This window comes from Chironomus tepperi, unplaced genomic scaffold (assembly GCF_022539635.2).
Source record: "Chironomus tepperi strain 1889 unplaced genomic scaffold, CSIRO-AGI_Ctep_v1 contig_298, whole genome shotgun sequence".
NCBI lineage: Eukaryota > Metazoa > Arthropoda > Insecta > Diptera > Chironomidae > Chironomus > Chironomus tepperi.
Window position 1 is genome coordinate 2,727,633 of NW_027226420.1, and position 12,467 is coordinate 2,740,099.

General features: G+C 34.5%; 1 protein-coding gene across 3 annotated transcripts in view; it reads right to left on the bottom strand.

Annotated features, from left to right (window-relative positions):
* LOC139092349 (adenylyl cyclase 78C-like) overlaps positions 1-12,467 on the bottom strand; it is a 102,726-nt gene that overhangs the window by 3,055 nt on the left and 87,204 nt on the right. For all 3 annotated transcript variants that reach the window (XM_070642697.1, XM_070642699.1, XM_070642698.1), the window contains 6 exons: positions 11,962-12,109; positions 11,507-11,899; positions 9,767-9,999; positions 6,838-8,927; positions 5,612-5,847; positions 5,179-5,511 (listed from right to left, as the gene is read on the bottom strand). In XM_070642697.1, the coding sequence (XP_070498798.1) occupies positions 5,179-5,511; positions 5,612-5,847; positions 6,838-8,927; positions 9,767-9,999; positions 11,507-11,899; positions 11,962-12,109 (3,433 nt within the window). The remainder of the gene's footprint in view (positions 1-5,178; positions 5,512-5,611; positions 5,848-6,837; positions 8,928-9,766; positions 10,000-11,506; positions 11,900-11,961; positions 12,110-12,467) is intronic.

The following is a 12,467-nucleotide window of genomic DNA, read 5'->3' on the forward strand; positions in this document are numbered from 1 at the left end:
CAGGTCCATTAACATAAAAATCTATTGAATAAATAATTTGTTTTCCTATTTCATTATTTATTTCTAGATAAATCCACAATTTAGATTGATTTGTTCATCCTACACACGAATATTTCTTATTTTTTAAAGAGATTCATAGACATTTTTAGTTGTGTAGTAAATTAAATTATGAGTTCCACTGAATTAAGCGTAATATCAAGTCTTCAGATTATGATAAATTGTCTGTCTAGACAGATGCTTAATATTTTGCATGGTACTCAATATTATAATAGGAATTTCCGCTGTTTAATTTTATAGGAAAGTGAATATTAAGTAGTATAAGTGACACATGGTTTGAGATGGGTGTCTATGCTGTGATTTAATTATAACGACTTAATGTCTTTAGCAGGGTTCGAATCCTTGTCATATCTATAATGTTCTATGTATTGATTGAAAGATCAGGACCCGATGGGAATCGAACCTTTTTCTCTCATAATTTAGAGGATTCCAGATTTCTTGTCTGTTGCCTAGCTAATCGGGCCCAGATGCCCTAACCTTGCTTTGCAGTACAACTTTTATATGGTTCGATTCCTAAGGTTACACAAAATTTTCCAAATACTGAAACCGAAGTCCCAATGTCCCGAGAAGCTTGGCCTCGGTCTTGTGAGTTTGTCGAGTCCGAGACTTTGGGTAACCCTTCACTACTGCCTCTTTGGCAGGGATTGACACTCGATTGACATTTCAGTATTTAAGAATTGAGTATTGAGCATTGAGCTCGAATCCAACTCGTATTTCTCATGCAAAATTGATCTAAAGTTGTCTTATTGAATAACTCGGGTATTATGTATCAGACAAGCATCAATCCCTGCCCCTTAAAGCACATCAACTCCCGAATTCCGTAGTCCAGAATTCATCCAATAATCTAATCTTTCCCTACATCTTCCCTAGCATCTTCTTAGTGACATACCTTACCATAAAATCCATCACAATAAAAAATGAATATAAAAATCTAGAAAATATTTTTAACATTATTCATTTTTTATTCGACGACCTTAACATTCCATCAAGATCGTCCTTCACATTACTCTATAAATGGACACCCCATGCATAAATCACTTGACATGAAGCAATATTTTATTGGAATGATACTACGATACGTGGTACATACAGAGAGTGATTTCATGGAAATAATAATAACTACAATGAAATTTAGTCATGAAATGAAAATAAAGGAAGCAATGAGGCTAAAGTGGATTTTGAGGTATTGCATCTAATTGGCATCAGTGGACCTGGCAAACTGCTTATTTTTAGACTTTTTCACAAGGGTAAAAATTGAATTAATTTATTGACGGACATAAAAAAAGAGGAAAAAGCGTCAATTTTTTGGAGGGCACAAATATGTCATTTTTAAATATTGAGGAATGAAGGACGACATGTAAAGAAGAAGATTAAAGTCAACAATTACATACGCTAGACAATTTGCTAATGTATATTTGCGCGCAACCCTCCATCCACCTTTATTTTATATTATTATTTATGTATGTTGTTGTTATGTTTTTTTGGTGAAAAAAATGTTGAATTTAATGCAAAAAAAAAATCCATTTCATGTATTTTAATGTATGATGATAAGATGAGAGAGAAGATGAAGCAAGTAAAGTCAAAGTCATGAAAATGTGAGAAAAAAAGAGAAAGAAAAATGTGAAATGAGAAAGCACATAAAGTAGATAGAAAAACAGCATGTTACAATAATAATGTTAAAGTTTTTGGGCTTGTATCCGAGTGAATTTAACGCATTTGGATGAGATTATGTAGAGTTTGTTGCTATGTGGCTAGCTCCGCTAGGATGAAATTGCGAAGACCAACACGTGGTTTTTGAAATTTTGAAATTTTTGGCTTATGTTGAGTTCTTGAGCAATAAAACTGTCAAAAACTTGTTTGCTCACTTAATTACTTTGATATTCAGTCAAAATTTTGTAGCTACAACCTCTAATTTGACAAATATTTCAATTCAAAATCGTGAGGTGAGACATTTTACAATTTTTTTTGGCAAAATTTGAAAAAAGTTCGTTATTTTTATCATGTATTTATAAAAAGTATTGTATTTACTGTCTTTAACTCAAATTTATTGCAGAAATTAATGTTTAAGAAGAATTTTAATTCTTTTTACAAGAAAAAGTTACGCTGTTGCTGCGATTTATCAAAATAGTCTTAATTCATGATTTATTGCCTCTATAACTAAGTTAAATCTACCTACCATCCATCCAGCATCCAATCCCACCAGCCAGTCATCCATCCAGCACTCAACCCCACCATCCAGCCACCAACCATACCCAAACCGACTTCCCATTACTCCAACAAATCACATCACAAGATTATTTACATGACAATATAGAAATGGATATTCACTTAAAGATTGTGCGACCCAAGAAGACATGTCACACAACAGATTGTTGAATATTGAATATTTCACATATATACACACATTCTTTTATGAATTTAAGGTCCTCGTTAAAGCAACATTTGTTGCTGCTGTAAGAATGAAATATCAACAATTTTAGTGGAAAACTTTTTCCTTTTTTTTGATTCGTTCTAGTTTATGAAAAATTGTGTGGCATGTCTTGTCTGTTTTTTCGTCAGCTTATGTCAGAATTTTTGATTGATTTTTCAATCAAAAACTAAACCTTTAATAGCGATTGCAAAACTTGCGTGATGATTTTATGTTGCGTGAATTTCCGTAATAAATTCTCATAATTGATGCGATTGTTTATCGTTCATTGATAGAAGATAATCTTAGACTTTGGTGAAAATAAAAGCAATGACTTTGAACAGATAAAATTGGGATTTTGGAGAAAAAAACACACATGGTTTCTGAGGTTTTTGAATTTTTGGCATAATTAGTATAATTTGAGTGATAAAACTGATGAAATCTTTTTTGCTTACTTAATTGATTTGATACTTATTCTAAACTTTGCAACTGCAAGCTCTAGTTTGTCAAATATTTACAATCAAAGTCTTGAAGTGAGAAAAATTTGACTCAAAATCTAAATATTTGGAAGAAAACACGTGGTTTTTGAAAATTTGGAATTTTTAACAGATTTTGAGTTTTTTAAGAATAAAACTGTTAAAAACTTGTTTGCTCACTTAATTACTATGTTATGTAGTCAAAATTTTGTAGCTTAAAGCTCTAATTTGCTAAATATTTCAACTTGAAATCGTGAGATGAGAAAAAATTCAAAATTTTGACAAAATTTGAAAAAATTTGGTTATTTTTATCATGTAATTATAAAAAGTATTGTCTTTACTGTCTTAACCTCAAATTTATTGCAGCAATTAATGTTTAAGAAGAATTTTAATACTTTTTACAAGAAAAAGTCCGAAAACAAATAAATATTTAATTTTAATGGCAACATTCTCGTAAAATACTCTTTATTATTCCATTACTTCTCTTTCTATTTGTATTTCAACATGTACAAAAGTGAAAGTATTCATTAAGTTCCAACTTTTTATTCAGAAATAACAGAGTTACAGAGACAAATATTAACATTAGAATAACTAATAAAGTTAAGATTTAAAAAAAGGGTTTCCCATCACGTATGATTTAGAAAAAGTTTGTTCCATCTCGGCATAATGAAATAACTAAGCATATACAAGCATAGAAGAAATGATAAAGTTTTCATTCCTTTCCTCTCTCAACAGATATAATAATATTTGATTAAATATTTTCCTACCGCAATTCAATGCTGCTTTTCAACATTCCGAAAAAAAAATGAAAGAGAAAGTTTTCAAAAGTTATTGAATCAAGTTATGGAATGAGAGATTGGCTAAGAGGAAGGCAAAGTTTTGGTTTGTTTGATTTTCACTCAATTGAAAGTTGTCGTTGTCATTTATAAAGCTTTTATAGGTTGGGGGCCGATCAATAATTAAGTAACGCGAAATGTCGACCTTTTGACCCTTTCTCCCTCGCCTTTTTTTTCCTTCTTCGTACTTACTTCCTTGAGAGAGGCGCACGAAGGCCCACTGCCACGCGTAAGGAATGTTGCTGTATCCTTAGAAACCTTTTGCCAGTTCGGAACCTTGCTTCGTAACAAAATCTCAACCCCTCTTCCTAAGAGCGTTACATAATAAGTGAATAGTCCCTCAACAAATAAGAAGCTTACAGAACATGGAAATTTTGTGATATGAAGTCACACTTGATTGATAAAAAATTGTACTTTTCAAGTTTTTAGTTGAATTTTGTTAAAGCCAAGCTTGTCAAGTTAAGTGCTTCTGTGGAGTAACTGACATGGCGCTTGACTCAAATTCGGTTTTAAACTAGTCCCTGATAGCAGAAATTAGATAATTGACAAGTAATTGATCAACAATTCGACTCCAGACTGGCGTGACTCTGATTTTGAGTGGGATTAGGCTACATTCTGACACCATGCGAGAGTCACACTGGCCTTGTGCAGGATTTTGGATCAATTAACCGAATTTTGTTTAGCCAATTAGCCGGAAGTGTAGTAACTTGAAGGTCATTGGTACGAATCCTACTAACAGTAATAATCAAGTAGAATTGGAAATTTGTTCTACATTGACCAACTTAGTCTTTAAAATCACTTCAATATACACCAATCCCTCCCATCCTTATTGATCTCATCCTCATCCACATCCATCCCTTCTCATCCCATCCATCCCTTCCCATCCCCATCCATCCCTTCCCATCCCCATCCATCCTTTCCCATCCCCATCCATCCCTTCCCATCCCATCCCCATCCAACCCTTCCTATCTCTATCCATCATTTTCGATCCCTATTCATTCCATCTCATCCTCATGCATCCCGGTCCTTCCCCTGCTTCATCCCCAATTACATCAAATTATAAGCATTCCAGTACTCTCCCCTAACATCACTCCTCAAAAAACAAACATTTCTTATTAATAGCCACAAAGCGACAAGTTCAAGACAACAAAACTTTTATCTCATTTCTCCAAACTCTCCCCACAAAAGAGACAATTTTTGACCCCAATTGTTAGTTATGAATGAATGACGAAAATGTGTGTGATAAGTTGCTACAAACAAGCAAAGTATGAATTGAAGCCATCTGCTGTCTTGCTCATAATGAACAACAAAACAGCAAATAAAAGAAGAATCTTATGCAGCATAAAAAAAGTATGATTAGAAGCAACATTAATAGATATGATGTTGTAGACATAAAACTTACGAGTCGATGGCGTATTTCTCTTTGTTGCTTGCATGATGCCAAAGACAACGGCAGCCAATGAGCTGTGATTAGATGTTTGCCTCTGTAATGAGCTTGGTGTTGGTGTAACAGCCATTGGCATACCAGCAGGACATATTGTTGGTGATGTAAGACGACTGACTGACTCATTCTTACCCAATACCCAGTATGTGAACATGATGCCTTTGCCTTTAACATTAATTTCACCGCGTGGTACACATGTATATCCTTTTTCGGTAAGCAGCGTTGCAGTTTGTTCAGGTACTTGTATCTTCCAATTCTCACCCGTCGAATCCATTCGCGATGCGACATTTACTGTTGTTATTTATGGACGCATTATTGGAATTGGAAAAAATGGACAACGATTTTTTTTATGAAGCATAAAAATTATGGAAATGAATTTTTATTGCCGTACCTGAATTACCCCAGATATCAAAAATTGGCTTTCGTGCTCCAATAACTCCACTTACAACCGGACCGGATGAAATTCCGACACGCAATTGGAATGTATTAAATGCATCCTTATTTACTTCTTGTAACTTCTGTCTCATTGCTATTGCAAATTCCACCAAGTCACATACACTATCCTCATCTGTTCCACCAATTTCCATACGATGCTTTGGATTTAATCCTGATGCAGCCATGTATGTTCTGGAATGTAAGACATTTTATCAATGCTATGTGTATTGAGAAAATATCAAGGATCTTGGGACTTGAACTTTAAAGCGTACAGTAGAAAAATGTTTTTTTAAATTAAGCTTTATGGAAGTATCTTAGGGATAAGACATGCTATAGATATTTTTTATTTGCTATAAGCTGATTGGATGTCTTTGGATATTTTTTGAGTTGGTGTTATGAATAAGCATGGACTTTATTGTGGATAGATTAGATTGGATTATCCAGAATAGCACAAGTCGGTTAATCGATGGAAGAACTGGCAATAGGCAAGCTAGACTTCAGCACCAGGCAAGTTTGACTCTGGCACCAGGTAAGCTTGACTTTGACACCTGACAAGCTGAAATCTGTCATCAGGCAAGCCTAACTCTTGCACCAGGTAAGCTTGACTCCGGCACCAGGCAAGCTTGATTTCGACAACAGGCAAGCTTGACTCCGGTACCAGATAAGCTTGACTCCGGCACCAGATAAGCTTGACTCCAGCACCAGACAAGCTTGACTCCAGCACCAGGCAAGCTTGATTCCGGCACCAGACAAGCTTTATCCTGACATAGTGCTTAATTTGAACCAAATTCCACGTGGAGCAATAACTTGTGAATTTTGTGAGAATTTAATAAAATCCAATCTAGGAACAAGTTGAAAATGTCTATGGCGAGACTTGACAGAAGCGCATTTTAGGATATTTTGGATATCCAAGCTTGACAGCTCAGTATAGTGTAAAGAATGCGGTGCTTGAATTTGACTGAGTCATCTAAACTGAAACCTGAGTCGACTTCATGCTCTAAATAGGCGTCGTTCACCAATGACGTCCAGCATCAATGGAATAGTAAGCCATAATAATCCCATCTTGTGATGGACGTCATTCCTGAATGACTCCCATAACAACTCATCCAAAAAGCTCATATCCAACAAAATACCCAAAAAAACAATCGAATAAAAAAAGGCAATGATCCAAAAGTAACTTACTGTCCAATTGTCTTAATCTTCTCAACCGTCACAAATTTAGCCTCATCCAGCAATGCATCAAAGTCACAAATAATCTCATTTAAAATTCTAATACAAGCCTTTCCATTCTCCAAATCCTCTGAATAGAAATCCTTAAAATTAGGAATACTGGCAAACATCACACCACACATGTCATGACTTTTTGAATAAATATCATCGGACACTTCATGTGATAAATAATATGAGGCAACATGCTCGGGTAATATATTCTTTATAAGTAAATCATTTAGATGACGATTTGATTTCATATTTGATAATTCACGTTCTGCTTGTTCCTTCCATATAAAATCTAATCTTGCTGTCACTTCAACCAGACGTGCATGATAAATGACCATTGTTAAGAATACTAACAGCAATATGACCATTTGTGCTGATAGTGACATGCCAATTTTTACCATTTCATATTCGTATGTCTCAAATACTTCTGGGAATATGATTAAAATAAGTATGCAGAATGTTGCAACAAGACCTAATGCCATAAATGTCTTAACAAGATAATAAAGTTTGAGTGCTGTTGCTAGTGCAATTAGACATAGAACCCATGAGAAGACAACATATTCAGGCTCACTGCATGGAAGTGGTGCTGCACCCTGTATATGCTCAATCCTAACTTGTCCATCAGATGCAAGCTTAATCAGCACATCACTTTCACTTGATTGATTTCTATCATCTGACACAAGGTCATCCATTAAAGCTGTTGTGTTGTATGGCAATGAATAGCCTTGAGTCTCTGAAAATTTATTACTATTTAACGTCGTGGACATCAATGTTGTTGTCATTTCAGTGGTTTGTAGTGCTAATGCTGAATTTTGTTGAACGCCACTAAATCCGGGATTGTCATCAAAGTAGCATGATATTAATCCAACAGAACTAGCAACGGACATTAATATGACAGCACCGCATACAAATATTGTACGTCTATTTCGATCATGTACGAGTGTTGCGGAACTTTTGCGTAAAAATTTCGGCAATCCAGGATATTCTTCGGCCATAACGAGGACACAACCGGCAGAGATTATGCAGGTAGTAACGACAAGCGTTATTGTAAGATATGAACAGCGTGGAATTATCACAAATTGGCACATCACAATAAAAATCCATACAATAAACATGCACAGCATATTAGACCGAAACATGTCTTCACGCAGTTGACAAAAGCATACCTCCTGCAGCGGTTCCTTAAATCTCAATGTCCATGAATTTAAATATTCATCCCGCATCTGTTTATTTGAATTAATTTGTATACTTTGATCTATAAGTTCATCAACCTCCTCTGTCGCTGACAGTGAGTTGCATGACATGTCCATTTCATTACATCCGCCATTTCCATTATTAGTTCCCTTTCTATTGTCATTTGTATCCGGTGCTGTTATTGTTGCTTCCTTTAAATTTTTAAATGGAATTTCCGGCGTCCAATCTGTCGTTGGCTCGTCATCATGTATTGTTGCTTTCGATAGACGCTTCAATAAGTGACTTCCATTATTATTATGATGATGGTTATTATTATTATGACTGTGATTATTATTAACACAATTATTTTGTACATATTTTGGATCAATAAACTTTTGTGGCTGTTCATCATTCAATATTGGACGATTCTTTCTTGTACGAAGTGGTTCAGTCCTTGTGATTATATAAGTCTTTATGTTCATCATTTTTAAATGATTATCGCGTGATTCACCATCACCTGGCTCGACATCGTAAGCACCATTTAAGCATTTGAGTGTTGCTTCACTTATATGAACGCGACCTGGTATGCCGCCACTTTCCATGTGATTTGCAATTATCACATCATTCGACCAGACATCAAAATGCCACTTTTTATCACCCAAAACACCACACATAACACTTCCACTATGTATGCCAATTCGCATGTCCAAATCTTGTACATTTGTACTATTACGGACGTCTTTTATTGCCTTTATCATGTGAAGACCAGCTTCGACACTACACACGGCATGATCTGGTCGAGACTTCCAGCTTTGCTGATCAAACATTGAAATGCAATAATAGCAATCACCCAAGAGCTTAATGCGAAGACAATGGTTGTCCTGAGGATGATAAGAAGGAAAATATGTGAATGTGATTGAGGCAAAATGTATTTATAGAGGAGCTGTTGAGATGGGAATTGGAAATTGTGATTGGATAATTGAATTTCGAAATTTGAATGTTTTAGTTTCGAAATTGAGAAAATTTCATTTTCGAAATTCGAAAATTTGGATTTCGAAGTTCGAAAACTTCAATTTTAAAGTTCGAAAATTCCACTTTCGAATTTTGAAAATTTTACTTTCGAAGTTCGAAAATTTCACTTTCGAATTTCGAAATTCAAATTTCGAATAATTCACTTTTGAATATTGACAATCTTACTTCCTACTTTAGAAAATTTCACTTTCGAAATTCGAAAACTTCCATTTTTTAAGTTCGTAAAGTTCAATTTATATATTTAAAAATTTCACTTTTGAATTTGTAAATTTCGAAAATATCAATTTTGAATTTTGAAAATTTCGACTTCGAATTTCGAAAAATTTGATTTTGAATTTCGAAAATTTAAATTTTGAAGGTTGCAAAATTCACTTTTAAATTTCGAATCATTACTTTCGAATTTCGAAAACTTCACTTTCAATTTTCGAAAAATCTCAATTTCGAAAATCAATCAATTTTGCATATTATGCAGTAATCTGCTTAATCAATGAGACAATAGAAACAGAAATATTTGCCCAAAAAATTGTCAAATAATCTTCAAATCGTGATAATATTCAAATTGAATGGAATAAATGAATCATGAAATTATGCCAATTTTGAACATTTCCATCTCACAACAGACAGTACTCTATATAAGATTCAATAAGGAATGAGAATAAAAATAGAAATAAAATGAAATTTTCCTCACCTCAGCAATTTTATCAAATCTCGCAAATAAATCATTCAAAATTTTTACAAGCTGTTGTGCTGACGTTGTGCTGGCAAGTTGCGTGAACCCTTTAATGTCAGCAAAGAGGATACTAACATTATCCATATGATAAATATATAGTTTCTTGAACTGCGTATCACTTTCATATTGTGCATGATGTGGATTCTTAAACATTTCTTTACGTATGTCAGCATTAACAAATGATGGCAGAACTGTGAATTAAGAATGTAAGGAACAATTTATTATTGTATGACATAAAAAGCTTTTAAAATATTTAACGGAAGCTTTTTTTACAATCCTTTGTTGTGCCTTAAAACACTTCCTGTGCAAGACCTACTTTCATTCATTGTAAACTTCTTTTGGGGTAAGTGCAAACCCTTTTTATAGCTGATTGTACACACCCGTACTCATATATTCGATTTCTATTCATTTCCTTTTCTTATTTTCTATTGGGAAATATTATTACGAAAATAAGAATTGGATTTCCTTATCAATTTTGAATCTGTAGAGCTATTGTAGTCTCAGGATTTGAAAGATTTTGTGTATTTGGAGGTGTGTTCTGTGCTACAAATTCACAGATTCTCTAACACTCCTCTAAAAATCGATTGAACTCTAGTGATTCTAGTGAATGAGCTGTTACACAGTATGTATTGTATCGTAGTCTTTTTTAATGATCTGGATTCGATTTCTAAGAATGTCAAGTCAGATTCGAGTGCTTTTTCACAGTTCAAGCCATTTTGGCTTGACTTTTGGGATTCATGTCTATCCAAATTGTAGTTAAGTCAACCCAAAAGACACATGGAAAGTGAAAGTTGGCAGACAGTGCCTTAGGCCAGCTTGACGATAGTTTGGATCCTGATTTTACTGAATCCGACACGTAGCTAGAGTCACATCGGCCAGAAGACACTGTTTACCGACTTTTTCACACCTTTTGCCTGTCAGATAAGATAATAAATGAGATAGCTTCCTCTGAGACCCTCTAAATCCAACCCAAATAGCTTAGATTGGTAAATCGATCAAAAATACAATTCCAGGCAGACTGAGTGCTTCAATTAAGATCCGGCACACAGTCAGAGTCAACCCAGAGTCACACCGGATTAATGCCAGAATTTGAATCGACTTCCTGACTTGTACTATTTGGACCAGAGTTGCAAAACAGGTGCCTGTGACAGGGAAAAACCTAGATGCGCATCTAACTGCATCCATCTGAATTTTTTGTATGGAAACCCTAGAAAAACTGTACAAATTCTTGATATTTATGAAAATTATCAATAATTTATACGGTTTTTGCCTTTCACAAGCACCTGTTTTGCAACTCTGATTTGGACAACGTCTATTCCAAGTCTATTACAAAAATATCCAACTTATTTTCAAAATTTGATACAAAAATAATCCATCCTCATATCCTATATCCCCAGTGTCTTCCTCAAATAGAAACATACACTCATCCACCGACATAACAAGTAGCATACTTCCTCCAACGTATAATAATATATAATACAAACAAAATATAAATCCTTAAACCTCTTTCAAGCTTTCAACAAGCTCAAGTATACATTTTCTATAGCATCTAAATTTGCATTCTCAAATAACATCATGTTCCTTATTTGTACAGACATTGTACTCAAGCGACGGAAGTGAAAAGAGGCCTCAAAGGAAATGTCAAATACATCAGGCGACAATCGCACAATGAAAAAAAAAGGAAGTAAAATAACTGACTTGAATCGAGCAGTCGCTGTGTCTTTTGGTATTCCTTTTCTGATTCCTTTTTATGTTCCATTGCCTTATGTGTTTCTATAAATGCCAATCGTTGACCCCGATCTGTCAAATATTTCGTGTACATTCCAGCAAAATTGATTGCAACATATAGCAGTGAATTTGCAGCCAGCTGCTTAACAACACAAGTTGAGTCTATATATGGATCATCTTCCTTTGTTGCTTGAAGTTTAGCGATGGTTGTGATAATGATATGAGTTGTTGCTGTTAATGTTCCACCAATCATGCACCATTTAAGTGGCAATGGAAGCATTGCATATGGCACGAATAGAATGAACAGGATGTACCATACTAAATATTCGCGGTCTGCAAAGCCAATACCTTCACCAACGAATCCTGTGGGAATAGAATTTATAAATATCAAGCTGATGACCAAGGGATGGACATATCATGCTTACCTTGCAGATTCAACAACAGCCATGTACATACAGCAGCCCAATGTAAATAATTGTTGGCAAAACATCTCCATAAGCCCAACAAACAAATACCCAAATTGGCAAGAATACAACATACAGACCAAACAGTTGCATTTATTGGAATGCTTTGCTGTATAATAAATTAATTAATTTGTATCATCAATATTGCAATTTCACACAAGATATTGAGTTATGTAGGTTAAGGTTGAAGAGGCGCACTTGCATGATAGTCAATTTATGCTTTGGAATGATTGCTTTAACATGCAAAGTGGATGTTCATTAAGGTAATGAATTTTAAACTGTGAGTAGTGCAGCTTGTCAATTATAAACGGTAATTTTATGATTCCTGACTGTTTTGGCATTGAATTTGTAGACATGATATCGTTTGATGCATGATAGTGTTAGATTTTGATTGGAAATGCAACTAGTTGGCAGGTTTGTATAGCGTGAAGGTATTTAGATGGAATTAAGTGATAGGTAGTCTATTT